Source organism: Stegostoma tigrinum, chromosome 5 (assembly GCF_030684315.1).
Source record: "Stegostoma tigrinum isolate sSteTig4 chromosome 5, sSteTig4.hap1, whole genome shotgun sequence".
In the NCBI taxonomy this organism is placed as follows: domain Eukaryota; kingdom Metazoa; phylum Chordata; class Chondrichthyes; order Orectolobiformes; family Stegostomatidae; genus Stegostoma; species Stegostoma tigrinum.
Window position 1 is genome coordinate 30,180,297 of NC_081358.1, and position 25,682 is coordinate 30,205,978.

A 25,682-nucleotide genomic window follows, 5' to 3' on the forward strand; every position below is an offset into this window, starting at 1 on the left:
TCTAGTTTCACCTGCTAGCAGAAAGAAACCTTCATGCTTCTATCTTATCTATTACCTTCATAAATTTCTATAAGATCCCCTGCATGGTAGCTCAGTGGTTAGCACCACTGTTTCACAGCACTGGGGGCACAGGTTCAATTCCACTCTTGGGCGACTGTCTGTGTGGAGTTTGCACATTCTACCTGTGTCTGCATGGGTTTTCTCTGGATACTCTGGTTTCCTTCCACAGTCCAAAGATGTACAGGCTAGGTAGATTGGCCATGCTAAATTGCCCATAGTGCTCAGGGATGTTTAGGTTAGATGGATTACACATGAGGAAATGCAGGGGTAGGGGAATGAGTCAGAGTGGGCCGGTGTGGATCTGTTGTGCTGAAAGGCCTGGTTCCACACTGTAGGGATTCTATGATGCTTCTAAATTTCAATTAGTATAGTCCCAGTCTATTCAGGCTCTCCTCATAAGCCGACACTTTCAATTCCAGAATCAACCTAGTGAACCTCTACACCTCCTCCAGTGCCAGTACATCCTTTCTCAAGTAAAGAGACCAAAACTGTACACAGTACTCACCAACACCCTATCCAGCGGCAGCATAAACTCCCTAATTGTTAAACTCCATCCCTTCAGGCAATGAAAGACAATATTCCATTTGCCTTCTTAATTACCTACTGCACTCGCAAATCAATCTTTTGTAATTCATGCACAAGGACACCCAGATCCCTCTGCACAGCAACATGCTGCCATTTTTCACCATTTAAATAATAGTCCATTTTATAGTTATTCCTACCAAAATGGTTGGCCTCACATTTACCTACATTGTATTCCATCCGCCAGACCCTTGCCCACTCACTTAACCTGTCTATATGCTTCTGCAGACTTTCGGTGTCCTCTGCACACTTTGCTCGACAACTCATTTAGTGTCATCTGTGAACTTTGACGCACTACACTCGGTCCCCAACTCTAAATCATCTATGAAAATTGTAAGCAACTGCAGTCCCAATATTGGCCAATGATCGCCAGCCATTGTGAATTGGGCATAACACAAATTTGGATCTGGATTAAATCGCTTTACCTAAGAACGTTGAACAAGTTACACACAATCAGGTGGCATTAGTTTCCATGAGCTTCCCAAACATTATACACAAACAGTCTGTCAGAGGCGTGGAAGAATGAAGTGGAAAATAGAGCACAAAGAATAATTATGCGATGGAAGACTGGTCCCTTAGTGAGAGGGTCAATAACAAGAGATATAATTTTAAAGTGAAAGGCAGGAGGTTTCGGGGGATTTCAAGAAAACCATTTTCACCCAGAGGGTGGTGGGAATCTGGAATGCACTGCCTGGGAGGGTAACTGAGGTAGGAATCCTCACTATCTTTAAAAGGTATTTGGATCAGCACTTGAAATAACATAACATTCAAAGCTATGGGCTTAGCGCAGGAAAGTAGAGTAGTAGATAGTAGCATATGTTTGGCAGTATTGACTCAATGGGCTGAAGGGTCTCTTCTGTGCTGTAGGGTTTGATGATGGGAAAACATGAGGGCTAATCTGAGGTGATGGTATGGCTAATATGGCCACATCTTTTGTTCGTTGTGTGTGATTTCACATCAGGAGAGGAAAAAAAAGTGACATTTTGTCTGCTACAATGAACAGACACATAATTACATATGATTGCTCTCCAGTCTATCTTTCCCCTACCCCCCTTTTTTCACATCTGCTAGGTGATCAGAAATGAACACTTACATAAGGTCAATACATCTGGTTCATTGGCAAAGTACTGAACAGATGCTAAAAGAAATGGAATGACTTTGGAAGATCTATTCAGAGACAAATTGAATTTTCATATCCATCATGTGACGTCTGGCATAAAGTGAAAAACAGAAGGAATCCATCAAACATTATTCCATTTACCATTTTAAATCAAAAGGATACCTACTGCAATGTTTTCAGCTAATAGACAGGATGACCAAATGATTGCACGCACCTACTCCAGCAAATGCACCTCAAAAAGATCTGCTGAATGCCAAAACTGCTGACATTGATCAGTCACTCAATGCCAACTGGCAAGCTTCACAGATTTTGTGTGCCACCCCAACTGTTGATAGCGATGAGTGTAGTGACCGACAGGTCGATGAGAGATGCTGATTTCAGCATGCACTTGAAAAGGTGCCTGGTATTTCATGATTTCTGCAAGTCGTGTGTCAGAGTCACTGAGAACAGCAAAGCAAAAAGCTAAAGGCTGAAGAAGCTACAAGGAGTTGTGCATCGGCTCATGTCGATTGTATGCAGGCAATATCTTGAAGCAGCGACATTGCCAAGATCTCATAAGAAAAGCATACAAACAGTAATAGCCAAAGCAAACAGCAACAATGATTATCAGGTGGTTCAAGCTACAGTGAGCATATTCCACACTAATCATAACTACAGAAACATAATGTGCAACTTATCATATATTCCACAATGTATTTCATGAGCAGAAGTGAGTAAACTCTCAGTACTATCACAAATAGATAAGTACTAAAACACAGCTTTGGAGAATTCTGCAGAAGTGGAAGGTCAAATTGTACTAATGTGAAGCTTTAGACAAATAACGGCTCAGTAATGTGTGTTGGATTCATCATGCTAAAGTGTAAATACAACCAGGCAACCCCAATGTCACATTCATTCTCTGTGGTAGAAAGACAAAAAGCCCAGTGATTACAGGTCCATAACATCTTAAGGCATAGGAGCAGAAGTGGGCCACTTGGTCCAGCAGGTCTGCTAAATTTAAACTCCATTTTCCAGTGTATCCCTATAGCCCTTGATTGCTCTACCATTAAAAATCTATCTTGGCTCAAATATGCCTAATGACAAGGCTGTCCCATAAAAGAAAACAAGTTATTTGCAAGATAATAAAATGTGAGGCTGGATGAACACAGCAGGCCAAGCAGCATCTCAGGAGCACAAGTTATTTGCATCTACCTAGATAAGCTCTTGAAATTTTTTAAATGTATCACAAATGCCAATTCGTATTCATCTAAACTCCAACAAGTCCAAATAGGCTCAAATCACTCAACCTCATGTCATAAGAAAATCCCTTTGCACCTGGGATTAGCTTAATGAACCTTTTCCACATTTCCCTCAATTGCAGCATATCTTTCCTTAGATAAGGAACCAACACTGTTCACAGTATTCTGGGTAAGGTCTAACTCATGCCTTGTATAAGCAAGATTTCCCTACTTCTATATTTCTTTCCCTTTGAAATAAAATCCACTTGCCTTCCTTATTACCCGCTGAATTTATATGCTACTTTTTTTTGATTTATGCACAAGGTTCACAAATCCTTCTGTGCTGCAGCTTTCTGCAGTCTTTCTCCATTGAAGCAATATTCAGTTCCTCTATTGGCAAGTGCAAGTCCTCATGTTTTTCCACTTTATTTTGAAAACACATACCAACAGATTCAAGAACAGCTTTGTCCCTGTTGTCAACAGACCTTTGAATGGGCTTCTCAAATATTAAAGTAATATCTCTCTCTGCACCTTCTTTGTGGCTGTAACACTATATTCGGCATTCTGTTGTGTTAACCTGATGTACTTATGTACGGTACGATATGCCTGGATATCATGCAAAATGCTACTTTTCACTGTATCTTAGTATAATACAATACTACACCAAATCTGCCAAGTTTTTGCCCACTAACCTAACCTGCTTATATTGTTCTGCAAACTCTCTGTCATCCTCACTATTTGTCTTCTCACTTATGCTTGTGTACCTGTGTAAACTTGTCTACAGTACATTAACTTGCCTCATCTAAACAATTAATCTATGTTGCAAATAATTGTGGCCCCAGAATTGATCCGTGCAGCACATCACTAGTTACAGGCTACCATCCTGAAAATGACCCCTTAATCCTAACTCTCCAGTTAGTAGTCCTCTATTCCTGATATTATATGGCCTCTAATATCATGGGTTCTTATCTTCTTAAGCAGTTTATCATATGGTACATTATCAAATACCCTCTGAAAATCCAAATATATTGTATCTACTACTTCCCCTTTATCTATCCTACTCATTTCCTTTCCAAGATTTAAATAAATTTTTCAAGCATGATTTCTTTCCATTCAGTAAACCATCCTGAAGTTGCTTGATCAAATTATATATTTCTAAATGCTGTGCTATTATGTCCTTAATGATAAATTTTAGAACATTTTTCCAATAACACAGGGGACAGCAAAAGATCCTACAATGTAGTAACTATGGAAATTGCTTATAGGAAGGTGGCAAGGCACCATTCAGGATGTCCATGAGAACTTGAAACATGTTTAGGCTTATCAAAATAAACTATCCAAATCTTGGGGAGCCATCTTCCAAGGCAAGCATGCCAACAAACCAGAATCAACATAATGTTACAAACTTTGAAAATCTTCATCAGTTTACATATGGACATAGATATTTTAAGGAGATACGAGAGGAACAGCCAACTGACCAGATATGATTAATGAATTGCAGCCTCAGTTGTCAATATTTTGCCCTGAAGTTGGTAATATTGATTTTCATGGCAACAATAAATCTAGTGAGATTCTTTCCTTGCATCTGTGTACTGATGTGCATGACAGTTTTATTCATGAAGGAATTGTTGAAGGTATCTGTCATTGTACAGGACACATATCAAAAAACAAGTTCAAAACTGTTGTTAAATTAAAGAACCAGCTGAAAACTCTAAGGCTCATGGCATTTGCCTCAGCAACATGCAGTTTTATTGGCTCTGTAAATCTTGACTTATTGAATAAAAACCCAAGTGACTGCAACAGTGCACCAGCTGTTTACTGGGACAGCCAATTTGCGTGTGTCCCAGTTGGAAGCAGGTTATTAAAACCGTAGATGCTGAACCGGAGGGCACAAATAGAGAATTCTCTCTCGAGTTAAATGAGAGATTAGAAGCAATGTTATTATGGACTCCCAGCAAAACTAATTAATATAATGTTGATTTGGCTTTGAGGAAAAAGCTAGCATACAGTTTAAAGGGTGTTGGCATAACTAGAAACATAGACAAGAAAGTGCTCTATCATGGAAATGCATTTGTGGAGTATAGGTGGGCCAGTTGAAAAGAAATAATTTGTCTTAATAGATTATCATTGAGAAGATTTGTAGCTCAGGTTGAGGTTCTGGATGTGAGTTTGCTCGCTGAGCTGGAAGGTTCGTTTTCAGACGTTTCGTCACCATACTAGGTAACATCATCAGTGAGCCTCCGACGAAGCGCTGGTGTTATGTCCCGCTTTCTATTTATCTGGTTAGGTTTCCTTGGGTTGATGATGTCATTTCCTGCGTTTGGTGATGAAAGAACAGGAAATGACATCACCAACACAGGAAATGACATCATCAACCCAAGGAAACCTAACCAGATAAATAGAAAGCGGGACATAACACCAGCGCTTTGTTGGAGGCTCACTGATGATGTTACCTAGAATGGTGACAAAACATCTGGGAACAAACCTTACAGCTCAGTGAACCAGCTTACATCTCAAACACAATAAAGACCCACTCTCTTGTGGACTGAGAGGACGAGAGTGCTATCTTGGAGGTGAAAGGAGGATGTCGGGTTGGCTGTGCACCCTTGCGACCAGTGGATCTTAATGCTGGCTTCGGCCTAACGCTGGTTCAGGGGAGCAGCCAACCTGCAACGATGGCTGCGGCAAGTGCTCGTGCCCCAGGTCAGGGGGTCCGGAACACCATCCGTGTTTCTGTAAAGAAGGTGGATGAGGGTGCACCTGTGGACCGCACCTTCTTCGTGAAGAGGGTCCTGTTGGACTGTTGTGAGTTTGCTGCTGCGGATATTTACTGCCTGCAGGATTTCCCCGGAGGGGGTTTTTACGATGTGACCTTCCGGAGTGCCAAGCTTTGCGAGCGCTTCCTGGAGGTTTTCAAGGAGAAAGGAGGTGAGGGCCCCCTCTCTGTATTGACCGCTGTCCCACTGTTTGTGATGCCAGCGCAGAGGAGCCGTATGGTGACTGTACACATGTACAACCCGCATGTGCCAGCAGTTGATGTCCTGACCTTCCTCGGAAGGTACGTGAAGGTGGAAGGGGACCTAACTGACATGGTGGACCCCTTTGGCATCTGGACGAGTAAGAGGCAGGTCAAGGTGACGCTGAAGATGGGCGCAGACGGGAACGTCGCACACCCACCGTCCAGCTTCGCGATCGGCGGGAGCAGGGGCTACCTGACCTATGCAGGGCAACCTAAAGTCTGCCATGCCTGTGATAGGTCAGGTCACATGGCGGCCGACTGCAAAGTCACCATCTGCAGGAACTGCAGGGAGGAGGGACACCTTGCAAAGGATTGCCCACGAGAGAGAAGCTGCAACCTTTGCGGGGAAGCGGGCCACTTCTATAGGGCATGCCCGTGGCGGGGTACCACCTACGCCCAGGTTGCCGGCAGGGGAAATGCGGGGCCAGCCCCCCCGGAGGAGAGGAAGGCACCAGGCCCCAGCAAGGACCCCACTAATGTGCAGGAGGGCCAGGCCGTGCAGGAGGGCCCAGACCTGCAGGATGCGCCCGAGGCCAGTAAAGCACCCCTGCAGGCTCCGATCCCCCCCGACAAACCGGAGCCAATGGAGGCGGCGACAGGCAACCCAGGGGAGTGGACTACAGTCCGGAAAGCGAGGAGGAAGGTGCGTCGACGGGCCCAGGAACCGCAACAATCAGGAGGGAAGAGGCAGCTACAGGGGGGCTATAAGAGCTCCTCTGACGAGGAGGATTCGGAGAGGGCCCACCCGAAGCAGAAGTTAAAGGTCTCGAGGGGGAAGGAAAGCAGCACCCCGCTTCCAGGTGACGGGAGGCGTCCTGAGGCTCACTCCGACACCCAGTCAAGTGCCGCTGGAGCACTGGAGGGCCCCCCGGACCTTCCAGGCGGGAAGGAGGAAACAGCACGTCCCCAGCCTGATCCGGAGCCGGACCCTCCTGCCTCCGCACCCCTGGCGGGGGGATGCCACCCGGAAGGCAGCACAGACGGTTTCCTGAGCCCAGAGAGCGTCCAGCAGTTAGCCCGGGCAATGGGCATGAAGGGACAGATGGAGGGGCTGAACCTTGGACTTGGGGAGGGTACTGCGGTCACTGCCCAAAATGGGGGTACGAATTGCGAGCATTAATGTGCGCAGCGTCAAGTCAACCGCGAGATGTGTGTCCACGTTGGCCTACCTGACCACCATCAAGGCGGACCTCCTGTTTCTGCAGGAGTGCGGGATACCGCACCTCGGCAGGTACGGGAAATGGTCCGGCGCCTGGACCCGTGGGCCTTCGATCTGGTCGGGGGGTAACGACTGTCGCTCCTCGGGCCTGGCTATTCTGCTGCGGGGGCACAACTTCACCATCTCTCAAGTTCAGGAGGTGGTGGGGGGGCGCCTCCTAGTGGCTGACATCACCTACAGGAATGCTCCCCTGAGGCTGATCAACGTGTATGCCCCAGTGGTACGGAGTGAGCGGTTGGACGTCCTGCAGCGGCTTCCACCCCTGCTGGCTACGTCCAGGCCGGTCATCCTAGGCAGAGACTTCAACTGCATCATTGATGCAGATGGAAGATCCGGCGTGGGGACAGCGGGTGGGGGGATTCAACTGGACGTCACGTCCAGATTCCTGATGGGCACGGTGAAGGACGCCAAGCTGCTCGACGTCTTCAGCACCCCTGCAGACGGAGCGCAGCAGAGGTACACCTGGTCGCGGCCAGACGGGTCTATCCGCTCAAGGATAGATTTCCTGTTTGTGTCACGGACGTTCTCGGTCAGATCCACTGGTGTCGAGCCGGTGTTCTTCTCTGACCACTGCCTCCTGTTGGCCGACTGTCACTTACAGGACGACCAGCCGGCCGGCAAGGGGACGTGGAAGCTCAACACGACTCTGTTGACCCCAGAGAACGTCGAGGAGCTTAAGAGGGAGTACACCGGTTGGAGAACCGTGAAACCCCTCTTTGAGTCTCCAGGCGACTGGTGGGAGACGGTGAAGGAGAACATCAAGAGGTTCTTTGTCCTCAAGGGTGTTCAGAAGGCAAGAGAGAGGCGGGGAAAGCTGTCGCGACTCCAGAAAAGGGTGCAGAACCTGCTCCTTCTGCAGTTGATGGGGGTCGATGTCACGGAGGACCTCCGCGAGGTGAGGGGCCAGCAAGCCTCGCTCTTCGCCGCGGAGGCCTCCAGGATAATCTTCCGGTCCAGGGTCCGCTCTGTGGAGCAGGACGAGACGTGCTCGCGTTTCTTCTTTCAGAAGGTGCACAAAGAGAGCTCTGTGCTTAGCCGGCTGAAGGAGGACGACGGCTCGGTGACGTCGTCTCGGCCCGACGTTTTGAGGATCAGCAGATCCTTCTATGCCGGACTGTACGACACGAAGCCCACGGACAGCACGGCCTCCGAGTCGTTCCTGTCGTCTATCACGGAGGTCTTAGACGACGGCACGAGGGAGTGGCTGGACCGGCCGATATCCCTGGACGAGCTGGCCAGAGCCCTCAAGTCCTTGCAGAGGAATAGGACTCCCGGAAGTGATGGCTTACCGGTCGAGCTGTATTCTGCTCTGTGGGGCCTGGTCGGCCAGGACCTGCTGGAGGTGTACGATAGTGCGCTTCGGGCAGGGGAAATGTGCAAGTCCATGAGGAAGGGCATCATCACCCTCATTTACAAGAGGAAGGGGGAGAGGGAAGAAATTAAGAATTGGCGTCCCATTTCACTTTTGAACGTGGACTACAAAATCCTGGACAAGGTCATTGCCAACCGGGTCAGGTCTGTCCTGGAGTCGGTGATTCACCCTGACCAAACCTGTGCTGTGCCGGGCAGGAAGATCGCTGAGAGCCTCGCGCTCATCAGGGATACGATCGCCTACGTACAGGACAGGCGGGTGGACACCTGCCTCGTCAGCCTGGACCAGGAGAAGGCCTTCGACAGGGTCTCTCATGCTTGCATGAGGGACGTCCTCTCCAAATTGGGGTTCGGGGAGGGCATCCGCAATTGGATCCGGCTGCTCTACGCCAACATCGTTAGCGCAGTCTCGATCTACGGGTGGGAATCAGACAGTTTTCCTGTTAGATCTGGAGTCAGGCAGGGCTGCCCGCTCTCTCCTGCCTTGTTCGTGTGCTGTGTGGAGCCCTTCGCCGCCTCCATCAGGAAGGACGTGAGCCTGAAGGGCGTGGCTATCCCAGGCAGCGGAGGCCTTCAGGTCAAGACCTCCCTGTACATGGATGATGTCGCCGTCTTCTGCACCGATCGTCGGTCGGTGAGTCGGCTGTTGGACATCTGCGGCCAGTTTGAACTGGCCTCGGGTGCCAAAGTCAATAGGGGTAAGAGCGAGGTCATGTTCTTCGGGAACTGGGACGACCGCTCCTTCATCCCCTTCACCGTCAGGACAGACTACCTGAAGGTGCTGGGTGTTTGGTTTGGTGGAGCTGGGGCATGCACTAAGACTTGGGAGGAGCGTATCTCCAAATTTCAGCAGAAGCTGGGCAGGTGGACGCTCCGGTCCCTCTCCATCGCGGGTAAGAACCTGGTTGTCAGGTGCGAGGGGCTTTCGGTACTGTTGTATGTGGCGCAGGCCTGGCCTATTACCTGGACCTGCGCCACTGCGGTCACCCGGGCCATCTTCCACTTCATTTGGGGGTCGAGGATGGACCGGGTCCGCAGAGATACCATGTACAAAGACCTAGGAAATGGGGGAAAGGGCGTACCGAACGCCACCCTCGCCCTGACGGCTACCTTTGTGTGTGGCTGCATCAAGCTGTGCATAGATCCTCAGTACGCAAACACCAAGTGTCACTACTTACTGAGGTTCTACCTGTCCCCGGTGTTGCGAAGGATGGGCCTGGCCTCGTTGCCGCGGAACGCTCCAAGTAGTTGGACCGTTCCGTACCACCTGTCCTTCGTGGAGAAATTTTTGAAAGGAAACACCTTTGACCACAAGGCCGTCAGGCAGTGGTCAGCACGTAGTATCCTCAGGACCCTTCGGGAAAAGGAGAGGGTGGATCCCGTCGTGTGGTTCCCCACGCAGACTGCCAAAGTCGTTTGGCAGAATGCCTCATCGCCAGAACTTTCAAACAAGCACAAGGACATTGCTTGGCTGGTGGTGAGAGGGGCTCTGCCAGTGAGATCCTTTATGCATGCCCGGAATCTCTGCACCACCGCACGCTGCCCTCGAGGTGGCTGCGGGGGGGACGAGACTGTCGATCACCTCCTTCTGGAGTGTGCCTATGCGCAGGAGGTCTGGAGGGGGATGCAGTGGTATTTGTCGAGGTTCGTCCCGAGCAGCTCCGTGACGCGGGACTCCGTGCTCTACGGGCTGTTTCCGGGGACGCACACAGAGACCAACATCAACTGCGCCTGGAGGACCATCAATGCGGTGAAAGACGCTCTTTGGTCTGCCCGCAACTTGCTGGTCTGCCAGCTGAAAGAACTGACCCCGACCGAGTGTTGCAGACTGGCGCACTCCAAGGTCCAGGGCTACGTGCTGAGGGACGCGCTAAAGCTTGGGGCAGCCGCCGCCAAGGCGCGGTGGGGAAAGACCACCGTATGAGCCCCCTCGTCCAGAAAAGGGAAAAGAATACTATCTGGTAACTGGGCCCAGCTGGCGCCTTCCCCAACTGGTCAGGGGGCCAACTGGGACTGTGCGGGGTGACGACTGCCGGGGCGGTTTCTTTGCTTTGTTTTTTTTTTCTCTCTGTTTTGTTTTTTTTTCCCTTTAGTTGGTGTACGTACCCCCGGGTAACCTGGAGTGGCTTGCATGACTTGGTAGGTGTATAAATGTTTTATTTTTTGTACATTCTATGAATAAAGCATATTTTTTCAAATCAAAAAAAAGTGACGAAACGTCTGAAAATGAACCTTCCAGCTCAGCGAGCAAACTCACATCCAGATTATCATTGAGACTACCCGGAAGTAAGGGAGGCAATTCTCACTCTGCAAACGCATGTTATTGTGAGTAGAATGAACTGCCAAATGAAGTGATGGAGGTTGGTACAATTACAACATTTAAAAGGCATCTGGAAGGGTTTACGAATAAAGGGATACAAGCCAAATGCTGGAAAATGGGACTAGGTTAATTTAGGATATCTGGTCGGCATGGACGAGTTGGGCCAAAGGGTTTGCTTCTGTGCTGTAAAACTCTATGACTCTAGTCCATTCAATGTAAGTCATGCATAGGTATGCAGGATCACATTTACAGCTGAAGTATGTTGGCCAGTCACTGAAAATCCTCTATTAGTTTACAATATTCAAAACTGCTTTATCTCCTTGAATGACCTGATGGCACACGTTAAACACTAATGCTTAAAAATGACAAGATCTCGGTTTCATCTTGGAAATCCTACCTGGTAGGTTATAAAGGAAATGGGAAAGGAGAAGCTGGGATTCAGTGCCAAGCCAAGGTTCAATACCATATCCTTTCTGAAGTTGGCCTAGTGGCAGGATGTAGAGCAGGAATAGTGGGCTATTAGACTAACTGGCATGTAGTGGCTATAATGACCCTTGTTGGGATCTCATCAATTCACTACCTTTATTATCTACTTATTGGATGTGATAAAAAGGTATATACCCAAATTTACTAATTATACAATGGTAGGTGGCAGTCTAAGTAGGGGGGATGGGAAAGACTCATTACATAGAGATATGGATTGCTTGTATAAATGAACAGAGCTGTGGCAAATGGATCTCAATCTAGGCAAAAACATGCTTCTGTTGTAAAAGGAAAAGATAGGAAAGGGTAATTTCTGCAGGAAAAGTAGAGGGGCAAAAGAGGATTTGAGGATAAGTATACATATCATTAAAGATTCAAGAACAAGAACAAAAAACATTCCAAAAGGTGAATGGAATGCTGGCCTTTGTGTCCAGATGATTGAAATATAAGGGGTAGAAGTAATTCTGGGCATCACATCTTTGGAAGGATATTATGTCATTAGAGGGAACAGCACACAGATTGATAGCAATAATTTTAGATTCCAGGTCTGAAGACATACCTTTGCACTGTAGATAGGCAAAGAATGATTTTATGGACTATTTCAAGATACTAAGGGGAACAGGTAAAGATAAATAAAGAGGAGCCACTTTCACAGGTTCAGGAGAGTGGGGCCAGATGACATAGTCTAAAAATTAGAACCAGACTTTTAGAATGAAATTCAGCAATTTTTCAATACGGAACAGTGGTAAAAATTGGGAATTCTTCTCCACAAAAAGGCAACTGAATCTACTTCAAATGGTAATTTTAAATTGAGATTAACAGACAAAGATATGAAGAGATATGAGAAAAAGGCAGGTCTACATAGTGAGGCATACAACGGCCATGATCTCTTTTCACAGTATGGTTTGAGAAGCCAAGTGGGTTCTACTCCTGTTCTAACAAAGAGCTCTGAGATGTACTCTGCACCAACATATGAGATGGGTGCCAGTCAAAGTGGCCTGGCAGCAGCATTCAATTTGCAAGGTGTTGGTATAGTCCAAAGTGCAGCAATTTTGTGGGTAATTGTACTCTAGGTGAGTTGGAAACATGGTGAGGCTTGGAGCGTGTCCAGCACCAACCTCCATCAATAGGGGCACAGGGCTGTTGGCACCAGTGGAGTGTACCCTGAGATGTCATAGACTGCTGGCCAAGATGAGGGTTCATAGGAGCCAGCAGCCTGGTATCGACTCTGACTTAATGGCAGGAATTGTTGCTGTCGGTTTCTCACTGCCACATGGCAGATTAGCAAACCGCACACAGATGAGGAAAGAATAGGTCGTAATGCCATGCTAATGCGTGCAAATGGGCTTCTTGTCACACACCAGCAAGTTTCTCATCGCGAGGTTCAAATCTCGGCGGAAAATCAGAACTGGGAAAGTTTCGCCTCAATGATTTTAATTTCACTTTAAAAAGGTTGATCGAGACTTCCTGTCACAAAGCAAAGGATAATAAATCATACTCACTCCGAGACAGGGTCTCCAGGGCCTTGCCTAATTTCTTGCTTTCCTGAAGGATGTGATTCAATTCATCGAAGTTCTGACTTTCAGGTTTTGTTCGCCACTCCCATGTAACCTGTTCTATTGACCTTGGCACTGCAAAGATTAACGGAAATGTAATTTCAATTGAGCTGCCATTTGGCACTGAATCTCAAACATATTTTCTGATTTAAAGAGGGTTAACTTTGTATGAAACCATCCAAGACATAATTTAACTCAATCATGAGTAACCTGAAACATCAATCTCAATTGGAAAGATCTGTTTTTTAAATACATTTTGCCTATCTGTATGTATTTGCATGAAATCTGTCAATATTTACTTCATGATGTAAATAAGAAAGGATATAAGGGATTGCCTGCATTATTTTATCTGTTTGAATTGCTTTCATTTTATTTCAAGCACTGGAATGCTAGTTGTAATATTCTCATAAGTTTTATATAGAAGTCACTTTTGTTAGTTTTCAGACATCAACAATATAACTCAATTTTAACAGTAAATGATGGCTCATACATTGACTAATTGATTCAATTTTGGTATCATCATCATTATTAGTAATTTCAAGCCATCTCACATCATTATATTGTTCTGGAATAAAGCCAGAAAAGAGCCTACTGAATAATTGACAGTGAGAGACATAAGGCATGTTGAAATATTACATTGGATATCAAGAGATTGTCCAAATTGTCACAGGGACACGCAAATAAGGGAAGTAAACATGTGGCTAAAAGCGTGGTGCAGGAAAGAGAGGCTCCTCTTCATGGGGCATTGGCATCAGTATTTGAACAGGAGGGATCTGTAGCACTGGGACAGTCTCCACCTGAACTGAGCTGGAACCAATGTTCCAGTGAAAAGGGTAAATGAGCTGGTCAACAGGACTTTTAAGCGAAGGGCAAAACACTAAGCAGTATAATGGCTAATGGGAAACAAAGCAGCAGGTTAACATCTGTGGGAGCGGATTCAACTGTATGGAAAAGTATTTAAAAAATGAAAAGAAAGGAGAGATCAGAAGCGGTTATTAAAGTCTCCAGCACACAAAATAGGACCAAGTCTTTGAAAGGTTAGGAGTCAAACTTCAAGCACCACTGGATAAAGGGGTGACAGTGAGAAGAAGGACAGTAAATACAGGAGTGAAGGCATTCTATCTGAATGCACGCAGAATATGAAGTAAGGTAAATGAGCTTGTGGTGCAGATCGAAATTGGCAGGTATGATTTGATGGAGACGTGGCTGCAAGGGGATCAGGATTGGATGCTGAATATCCAAGGCTTTCCATCTTATCAAAAAGACAAGCAGGTGGGCAGAGCGGGTGGGGTTGCTTTATTGGTGAGAAATGAAATTAAATCAACAGCAAGATGTAATGTAGGATCAGATGATGTAGAATATTTGTGGGTACAATTGAGGAATCACAAAGATATAAAAACCATGATGGGAGTAATGTACAGGCCTCCAAGCAGTAGTTAGGAGCTGGGGTGCAAGATACACCAGGAGATAGAAAAGATGTGGAAGAAAGGCAAGGTTACAGCGATCATGGGGAGTTTCAATATGCAGGTGGCCTGGGAAAAAGGTCGATAGTGCATTGCAAGAAAAGTAATTTGTGGAATGTCTGCGAGATGGCTTTTTGGAGCAACTTGTGGTGGAGCCCACAAGGGAATTCTGGATTTGGCACTGTGCAATGAGGTAGGCTTGATAAGGGAGCTGAAGGTGAAGGAGCCCTTAGGTGGCCATAATCTGATAGAATTTACTCTGCAGTTTGAGAGGGAGAAGGTAGAATCAAATGTAACGGTATTACAGTTGAATGAAGGCAATTACAGAAGTATGAGGGAGGAGTCTAACTGAGAGAGGAGCCTCATAGGAAAGACAGGGGAAAATGCAATGGCAGGAGTTTCTGGGAATAATTCGGGAGACACAGCAGAAATTCATCCCTAGGAAAAAGAAGCACACTAAAGGCAGGACAAGGCAATAATGGCTGACAAGGGAAGTCAGGAACAGCATAAAAGCAAAAGAGGAAGCGTTTAATGTGGTGAATTCAGTGGGGAGCCAGTGGATTGGAAAGCCTGTAAGGCCAACAAAGGTCAACAAGAAAAGAAATAAGCACAGAAAAGATAAAATGTGACGGTAAGCTAGCCAGTAATATAAAGAAAGATTGTAATAGTTTCTTTAGATATATAAAGGGCCAAAGAGAGGCAAAGTGGATATTAGACCACTGGAAAATGATACTAGAGAAGTAATAATGGGGAACAAAAAAATGGCAGAGGAACTGAACAAGAACTTTGTGTCAGTCTTCATAGTGGAAGACACAAGTTATATCCCAAATATTCAAGAGAGTCAGCGGGGGGGGGGGGGGGGGGGGCGCAGAGGGGGATATGGTGGCCATCGCCAAGGAGAAGGTGCTAGGAAAACAGAAAGGTCTGACAATGGTCAAATCACCTGGACCAGATGGACTACATCCCAGAGTTCTGAAGGAGATGGCTGAATAGATGGTGGAGGCGTTAATGGTGATCTTTCAGGACTCACTGGAGTCAGGGAAGGTCCCAAAGGACTGGAAGATTTCTAATGTAACCCCTCCTGCCCCCATTTAAGAAAGGAGTAAGGCAAAAGAAGGGAAATTACAGGCCAATTAGCCTGACCTCAGTCATTGGCACAATTATAGAGTCCATCGTGAAGGATGAGATTTCTGAATACAGGTAATTCTGCAGAAATGCATGTTTCGTTAACGTGAATTGGCTGTAATGCTATTGATGAATAGTAGAAGCTGTTCTGGGTAACACGAACTTTCTGCTGTACAGGTATAGCATGAGAATGGTCCCAGGAATGAACGGCTTAACATCAGCCAGAGAGTGGTGAATCTATGGAATTCATTGCCACATAAGGTTCTTCATTGTCATGGGGACCAAAGGTTATGGGGAGAAAGTGGGAAAATGGGGTTGAGAAACTTTTCAGCCGAGATTGAATGGCGGAGTGGATCGGTGGACCAAATGGCCTACTTTCTGCTTCTCTGTCTTTTGTCTTATTGCAGAGCTGTGAAATTCATTTCTGAAACTAAGGATCAATTTTTTACTCCCAACTGAAAAGTACAGAATCAGTGCCACTGCCCACAGAAAAGGTAAGGAGACACCCCCACAAGGAGTGAAATGCGGATATCAGTGTTATAGAACATAGAACATTACAGCACAGTACAGGCCCTTCAGCCCTCCATGTTGTGCCGACCTGTCATACCGATCTGAAGCCCATCTAACCTACACTATTCCATGTACGCCCATATGCTTATCCAATGACAACTTAAACGTACCTAAAGTTGGCGAATCTACTACCGTTGCAGGCAAAGCATTCCATTCCCTTACTACTCTCTGAGTAAAGAAACTACCTCTGACATCTGTCCTATATCTTTCACCCCTCAATTTAAAGCTATGCCCCCTCGTGCCGTCACCATCCTAGGAAAAAGGCTTTCCCTATCCACCCTATCTAACCCTCTGATTATTTTATATGTTTCAATTAAGTCACTTCTCAACCTTCTTGTCTCTAATGAAAACAGCCTCAAGTCCCTCAGCCTTTCCTCGTAAGACCTTCCCTCCATACCAGGCAACATCCTAGTAAATCTCCTCTGCACCCTTTCCAAAGCTTCCACATCCTTCTTATAATGTGGTGACCAGAACTGTACACATTACTCCAAGTGCAGCCGCATCAGAGTTTTGTACAGCTTCACCATAACCTCTTGGTTCCGGAACTCGATCCCTCTATTAATAAAAGCTAAAACACTGTATGCCTTCTTAACAGCCCTGTCAACCTGGGTGGCAACTTTCAAGGATCTGTGTAAATGGACACCGAGATCTCTCTGCTCATCTACACTACTAAGAATCTTACCATTAGCCCTGTACTTTGCCTTCCAGTTACTCCTACCAAAGTGCATCACCTCACACTTGTTCTCCCCTCCCACCCCATAGTGAACAGATGAATACACTCAAAGCCCTTTAGTCCTCACCCTATGTCCTTTCATTCCTTACACGCTCCCCCATCATCTATCCATGCCTCCTCATGACTCATGCCCACCTTGCCAATTTGTGCCCCTCTCCCAACCCCATGTCCCTTTGTAGTCCCTTTAACAACTTACTGTAAATCAATCACAGACCATGACCCTTCCCTCATCCCTGCGGCTCTACAGCCTCTATGCTAAAGTAGTGCCAACTCATGCCAATCCATGAACCCGCAACCACCAATTTTTCCTCTCGTACCCTCCAAACCTGCATGCCATTCTCCACCATAGGCAGACTTCAAGAGTGATATTGAGATTAAATAAAGTGTAACATTTCGATTGATGACTTCACTATTTAAAAAACATATTGACGAAATGTTCTTTCCATACTTTTTAAATTCTATAATTATTTAATCCTGTATTTTTTGAAAAAAAGTATTCTTTGCCCCATGTCAAAAATCATAAATAATTTGGAGCTGTCAATGAAATTTTGAACTTATATGCCCTTCCTAACTGTAATAATGATTGGCTGTGGAATCATAAAGTTACACAAATGGATAAGGATCGCACTCAGTTTTCGACACAAGCCTAGCTATTAAGATTGCAAGCTCAAATGTCTAAAATTCATAAGGCATGTTTCGCATATCCACTAAAACAAATAAAACTAGCTTGAAGACAGTTTTAATATCTGCTGTGCTCAAGGTTGGGTTTCCCAAATCAGAAGCTCTAGCATCATTTTGATCTCTTTTATCTTCTCAAAAATTTGAGGAAAAGTAAACAGTTCAAAAGAAATGCATGTGAAAGAAATGGTGCTTACAGGACTTTGATTCTGGTGTTGGTGGTGATATGTTGGAGACAGCAAGGTCGCTCTTAGACTTCTTTGGTTTTTTGGCATTTGTGAGCCACGGCTTATCGTAACTTCTACAATCTCGTCGTGACCCTTTGTTTTCTGCAAGAAAGGCAAACGTTAAATCAACAAGAAGCAGTTGTAATCCAGGTCAATAAATATGTCATTTATTAACAAAACTGTGGCTATTTGTACATGCTTAATAAATTCTGAGGTTTTGGCATTAAATTCTTTAATGGGCCAACTGTATCCACAAACTAAATTAAAACTGAAAGAATGCAGATACTGTAAATCAGGAATAGAAACAGAAGTTGATGGTCTGACAGCGTCTGTGAAGAACAATCAGAGTTAACATTTCAGGTTTCGGATACTCGAAACAGTATCCACAAACTGTTCACTGTTCCAGCCACGTGTCACAAGAAAAGTTCTTTCTTACTTCAGATAACTTCAGCATATATGCCTGGATTCTACACCACTTGCTTGAGACATCTACCTGTACTTTTGAAACTGTCCCTGAGCCATTCTCAGGGGTTGTAGATGATTAAAAATGTGCAACAGAAACTGAGGGAAACTGGTAACGGGTGGCTGCAAAACATTTTGCCCTTTAAATGCCACTTATGCAGCACTGGAAGAGTTGATTCTTCATTTAAGAGGGACAGAAGAATTTTTAAGGCTATTAATTTCGTGACTTGAAGCCCTCAGTGGAGGCCAAGAACCAGAAAAGGTAAGTAGGAACAGGGGTGAATGGAGAGGGGATTTCTGCACATCATTCTTTCCCCTCTGAGGGATCTCAAACTGTTTCTGCCCCGTCCCAAGGTTAATGTCAGCCTCCTCCTAAGGTCCCCAGCATTTAATGTAATTGTTGATACATTTCTCTTCTTCATTTACACATTAACTTCTGGGCCCCTTACCCAGATGTAGAGGGTCAGCCATTATGTGAATGCTGAATGCCTCACTCGCCCTGGTTCCATCCCACTCCTGACTGTCATCTCTAATCAGGTGTAACATTGGGAAACTACATTGTCCCAAGCTAAGCTTTTTGGGTCAATCAACTCCTTCAGCACTGCGCCTCAACACTGCCCATGCCTCTCAACTCTGCTACACACATATTAAACCTTTTGTTTAAATCAGTAATGCTCTCTCTCCCGGTCTCCTTGCTTCAAAGTGATAAAAGAAAGTGTATTCGTACACAGTAGGGACAGTATTGCTATCATTATATCAAGCTTCACTGGCTTTCTGGATCACACAGACTCAACTTTAACAATCTTTGTCACTGAAACAGCCTTCCATCCCTTCTCCAATAAAGTCCAACCCAACTGACAGACCTGCTCAAAGTTCCAGAAGGATAAACCAAAACGAGTGTTCCAACTCATCTCCAATATGGAGGGCTAGTTTGGGATTCATAGAATGTGGGCATCACTGGCTAGGCTGGCCCTTTATCACCCATCCATAATTGATGTCAACTGATGCCCCAGAGGGTATTTAAGAGATAACATCATTGCTATGGGTCTGGAGTCAGCAGTTTGTTTCCTTAAATGACAGCAGTAAACCAAATGGGTTTTCCCCAACAATGGTAATCACTAGACTCTTAATTCCAGATATTTTATTCAATACAAATTCCATCAAGGTGGGATCCAAGCCCAGGCCTCTAGAACATTGCCTGGGTCTCTGGAGTAATTGTCTAGAGGTAATATCACTGCACCATCACCTGTCCATAAATCCCATGAATCATATAAAATAACAGTTCCACCCTGGGAGCTGTAATCACCACATCCCATTGCTTAACCCTCCAATAAGGACCAAATCAAAATGCACTTGCTCCTCAAGTGAAGTCATTAAACTATGCTTGATGGTGAACATTATCTATTTACTAAAAAACCCAGTATACTCATTTCCAAGTACTACTGTTTGTGTTTTGGTGCTTTTTCTATCTGGGATAATGAAATTTAAATTGCTTTGCATAGGGTGTTACGAGATCGATAATGTGGAGGATCTAAATAGCAACATTTAAAAGGCACCTGCATGGGTATATGATGAGGAAGGGTTTGGAGGAATATGGGCTAAATGCTGGCAAAAGGAATTAGATCAGTTTAGGAAAACTGGTCGGCACAGGCTAGTTGGGCCAAAGGTCTCTTTCTATGCTGTCCAAAAACAAAAAGGGTGGAGGAAATAGCCAGCCACTGTTTCAGACAAATGTTTACATGGGTGCAACAAAGTGCAGAAATAGAAGCTCTACAGAATGGAAGGCTCTATTCGGCCCCTACCAACCCACCAAAGAGTATCCCACTGAGACCCACCGCCTGCCCCCTCCCTGTAACCCTGTGTTTCCCTTGGTTAATCCACTTAATCTGCACATCCCTGAACACAATGGACAATGTAGCATGGCCAATCTGCCTAACCTGTACATCTTTGGACTGTGGCAGGAAACCAAAGCACCAGGAGAAAATCCAAGCAGACACAGGGAGAACATGCAAACTCTACACAAACAATCGCCTGAGATGGGAATTGAAGCCTTTGGTGCTGTGAGGCGGCAGAGCTAACCACTGAAGTACAACATATATTCCTGTTCTTCCAACAGCAGTACAAGAGATGTAATCATTATGACAATGTGAAATTTCAAGTCTAATGTTCCATTACAGAATGTAACTTTGCACTGAAGTCAAAAGATAGTAAGCCTGTTACACATGAACTAAACTGTTCTCTTCAGCAAAGGAAGGCATTTGAGAGTTACTATAATTAAGACTCGACTGAAAGACTGTACGGGAAACAATTTCTGCCATTACCTGTTTCAGCCCACAGTGCAGCTGAGCCTGACAGTGTTCTTTGGAGCTGGCTGCAACTTCCTTGCTTGTTTTGTAAGTGGCTTATTAAAAATGGAATTGGATGGTCTGGCGTCTCCGTTATCAGTTTTGTCATCATTTCCTGAGTGAACAAATAAAAAGGAGAAATGACTTCTGAAATATTCAGTATTGTACCATCACCCATATACATCTTTATCCACGTCATTAATTACTGAACATGAAAATTGCATCTATTGTTCAATAAACCCAGTAGCAATGCTGACCAATAAAATATGCTCACCAATATATTATCTTGACTACATTACTGCATGAACATTACTTATGTTAGCTCATAATGGAGGTTGTGCAATTACAATGAACACAATAGATGAAGAATCCAGTTGGGATCAGGGTAAATAAAAACCAGATTAATTGGAATCATAATTTAAAGTTGCAGTAACAGCACTGATCAGATTTATATGCAGCTGACATATTAATTGTTCCTTTATGAGAAATGCGGAAGAAAATATGGCACAAATATTTGTAATGTTTGAAGCTACTTCAGGGGCATCTATCCTCCCAGTGGCGCCAGTTGAGGGCTTATCTATAATTTAGATGGTAAAATGAAATGGCTCCTTCCTTGCAATGCCATATAATTGATTACTTTAAGACTGCACTTGCCAGACTCTAATCTGTATTACAGAACTGTACCTTGGGATGCTCGATGGGTTGATTTTGATAGTTGTATTGGTGGTGGTTTTGTTCTACAGATAAACTCATCACAACCTATTTCAGAAGTCCCTGAGGAGTTTGAAGTGATCAGGGCAGTTAACTGCCTGCAATTGAGGCTTAAAAAATAGAAAAAACTTAGAATATAGAAAGTAGGAACAGGAGCAGGCCATTCAGCCCAACAACTTTGCATTGCTGTTCTATAAGATCATGGCTGATCTGCCCAAAGTCTCAACTCCTCTTTCATGTCAGCTCCTCAAAGTCCTCAACTCCCTAATATTCCAAAACTTTCTCTTCTTCTCTTTAAATACCTTCAGTGATCTATCACTATAACTCCCTGGAGTAGGGATTTCCAGGTTTTAACTATCATCCGGGAGAAAATATTATTTGCATCAGCTTACCACCTTAACATAGAATAAAAATGATCATATTCTCTTGGAAATCATGGAATGACTAGCTATCTGGTGTGGCTTAGGAAAAAACCTGTTTTTGAAGTTTCAGTTGATTCCACTATCTGGAATGGTAAGCATTTGTTTTGAAAGTTGAGATAATTACGACTACTTGGCTGGGTGTCAAAGATTTTGGAACCACATAGCGCAGTTGTAGGGGATTGCACACAGTTTGATTGACAGTTTTTATAAGTCATTGATGAATTATTTATGCATGATGTGGTTTCTGAATAGATAATTGCTTTTACAACTGAACACCCCTTGAGGAATGTTTTCCACGTTTCTGGAGTTTGCTTTTCAGTGGGAAAAACTGTGTGTTTGAGTGACAGCTTTATTAGATTGTTATAGGTTTAATCATTTTTCATGGATATTTCAAACATTTCCTATTGCAATTAAATGGTTTTGATGTCTATCATTGTCTGGATAAGCAGGGTACATGGGAGTGGGAAGGGCATGATTCCTTGACATGAGAGGACTTAAGCACAATTTAGAGCTGAAATGATGTGCATAAGAACTGAGGCAGGTCTTCTAACCAATCCTTGTGCATCTGTTTTCCTCTGATGCTGTCTCAGGCCTACCTAGAGAAGAACAGATCCAAACCTTACCCACTCACATCTCTAAGAGATGAAAATATGGTGGGTATGGCAAGAAGGTGATGTATTCATGATGAAATGTCACAAACTCATGTTTTCTGAACCAGAGATAAAAGTTCAGCCTGTAACCTCATCAATAACTCAGAACATTCAGCAAAAGGTAGTACTTCACTGAAATGTGCCAGGGGTGTTAATTCAGAGTCACAGTTGCTACCAATGGAGCTGACTGGATGCCTTTTCTCACATTGAATTCATTCCTATAGATCAGTAATCCCTGAGTAATGTGTGAAAAGTGGGGATTTTTAGGCTGACCTATGGCACAACACAAATCTCTACATTGTTATTCAAAAAGAATAATGTTTGCCCAGTTTTATCCACAGCAATGTGTATTCCTATAAATCTCATGTTCCAATGCTCTACCTTCTTTTCTCAAAGTCAACATATTTTTCTCATATATCTTTCTTATTAATCTGTTTACCTCCACCTATTTGATTTTTCTTTTCAGCTCTTTACTCCAATATTTTCTTCTTGACCATATCATAGATTTCCCAATGAGATATTTCTTCTCCTTTTCCACGATGTTCTCTAAAAAATAATCACCTCTCTAAGTGCTCCCAATCACTGACAAAACGTGCCTGAATAAAAGGTTAACTCTCCTCAGGAAGGGTCACTGGACCTGAAATATTAACTTTGATTTCTCTACACAGATGCTGCCGCACTTGCTGAGATTTTCCAGCAATTTCTGTTTTCTTTTCTGATTTCCAACATATGCATCCATTTCGGATCTTAAAGGTTAATTCCATTTCTTTTACTATCCTCAGCATTTTCGGTTTTTAATTTAGACTTCTGAAGTTCACAGTGCTTTGTTTTTGCCTCAGTGTTATTGGCAGCTTCTCTCGTCCTGATGCCTATGTTGACTTTTCTCCCATTTTCCATTGTCTGCGTTCTAATTTGGCTCAATCTGATTCCCTGTTGTCTGCTATCTTCACCATGTGAGAATAGATAATGCTGCTTTCACATTTCAGGAGTAAATGGAAAAGGAGAGAAAAAAAAGCAGAAACAAGTAGCTGCTGAACGCGAGCAATAAGAAAACAAGAGCTGGCCACGCACACAAAGAATATTTATTTCAAACACTGCATCAACAATCTTTTCTCCCCAAGGGCAATCTCATAATGGAACAAGCTGCCAAATGAAAACGTCACATCAATTGAAATCTTTAGGGCCAATCTTTAGATAGTTCCAATTTAAATTATTCAATCGTCATCATCAGGACTACAATTTTAGCCAGTCATTCCTAGTTTAGCTAGCGTGACCCATACAAATATTGACTGCATGTGAATATTAAGCTGTGATACCAACATAACTAAATTAGAAGCAGAAACTGAAAATAAGACAGCAGACAAAAAAAAGTATGTAAAACATACCAGGCCATAAAGTCAGTGAATTTTAATTTATCATTAATCAAGAATCCATTTTTTATACCAACTTATTTAATATAGTTCAAGAGTACTGGTTAAATTGCATCTAATTCTCTGGAGTGGCTGAGGCTGAGGGGTGACCTTATAGAAGTTTACAAATTCATGAGGAGCATGGATAGAGTGAATAGCTAAGGTCGTTCTCCCAAGATAAGAGTCCAAAACTAGCAGGCATAGGTTTAAGGTGAGATGGGGAAGATATAAAAGGGACCTGACGGGTAACTTTTTCACGCAGAGGGTGGTTCGTGTTTGGAATGAGCTGCCAGAGGAAGTGATGGAGGTTGGTACAATTACAACATTTAAAAGGCATCTGGATGGGTAGATGAATAGGGAGGGTTTAGGGTGACAAGGGCCAAATGCTGGCGAATGGGAATAGATTAATTCAGGATATCTGGACGAGTTGGATCAAAGGGTCTGTTTCTGTGCTGTGTAATTCAAAGATTCGATGCACCATCAGATCAGAAAACGTCGACATTTGTTATTTAATTTGAATTAAACAAAAGCATCTTATTTTATAGTTTATAAGCAACATTCTATTAAATAAAATGAAGGTATTTGTATTGAATATAATGCTAAGCATTCAATGCCAACACAGTGAGACCGTCACAAATGTACAGTTACATGCTACTTAACCAACACAGCTTATTTTCCAGGTTGATAACTGAGACTTGCTGCTCAGTTGATTTGAAAACGTAAAGATGCAACTAGAAGTAGAACTAATCAGGTAATGTGTTTAATTAGAGCAACAGCAACTATAGCTTTTTTCTAAAGAAAATTTGAACAGTTACTGACTTGTCTCATTGGTAATTTATTAGAGTAACTAAAACAGATGCCATCCCCAAATCAGGATTGGCCATGATAAATAATTTCTTTATTTTGCACTGTGCTGAGCCTGTGAGGCCCAGTGAGTTATGCACATCTTGATGAAAACAGACAGTGTGTTTTTACAGCCTGCAATCATACAGTCCAAAACCTACATAATCTGTTGCAGCAAAATCTCTAACACTTACCGATAAACGGCAAAGGTAGCAAATCAGATTTCTGGTCTCTCAAGCCAATTTGCTCCCCTTCCATTTATTGTTTTTAAAGGAGATAACATGGTTATACATTTCCCACTGGAAGTAATTTATAAGAACCATGATTTCATACAGGCCAAAGGGTATTGTTAATGTTCAGGTTGTGCATCAGCTAACTTATCTAAAATAGCGACAGCTAAGCACTAAATCAGCAGTTCTTTAGCCAGGGAAATGGAGGTGTGTTCTTCCTTGAGTGGGATAGAGGAAGGAAGGACACAAGAAGGTTATTAGGCGGGGATGTGACATTAGGAGGATATGAGTCATTGACCCACTCTATCAAAAGAAATAACAACCTAACAAATTTTGACTTCAGGAAGAGATGTAGCAAATGTACTTACATGCAGTCAAAGTGCTGCAGTCACCTCCTGGGGTCTGGAAACTCATCAAGTTACTTGGAGTGAGGATAACTGACAACCTGTCCTGGACTTCTCACATAAATGCAACAGTCAAGAAAGCACAACAACGCCTCTTCTTCCTCAGGCAGCTCAGGAAATTTGGCATGTCCTTAAGGTCCCTCTCAAACGTCTACAGATATGCCACTGAAAGCAAACAGTCCAGGTGCATAACGGCCTGGTACGGCAACTGCTCTGCTCAGGGCCATAAGAAACTACAGAAGGTGCTGTGTACAGCCCAGTCCATCACAGAAGCCAACCTTCCATTCACAGACTCTATTTACACGGCCCACTGCCACAGAAAGGCAGCCAACATCATCAAAGACCCATCGTACCCTGGTAATGACGTCCTACAACCTCTTCCATCAAGCAGAAGATACAGAAATCTGAACAAATGCACGAACAGGTTCAGGAACAGCTTCTTCTCAGCTATTATTTGACTGAT

The 25,682-nt window shown here is 44.1% G+C and overlaps 1 protein-coding gene across 2 annotated transcripts in view; it reads right to left on the minus strand.

Annotated features, from left to right (window-relative positions):
* Positions 1–25,682, minus strand: part of c5h8orf34 (chromosome 5 C8orf34 homolog) — a 314,780-nt gene that overhangs the window by 186,445 nt on the left and 102,653 nt on the right. For both annotated transcript variants that reach the window (XM_048529761.2, XM_048529760.2), the window contains exons 2-4: positions 20,527–20,665; positions 17,714–17,845; positions 12,894–13,022 (exon numbers count right to left, since the gene is read on the minus strand). In XM_048529761.2, the coding sequence (XP_048385718.2) occupies positions 12,894–13,022; positions 17,714–17,845; positions 20,527–20,665 (400 nt within the window). The remainder of the gene's footprint in view (positions 1–12,893; positions 13,023–17,713; positions 17,846–20,526; positions 20,666–25,682) is intronic.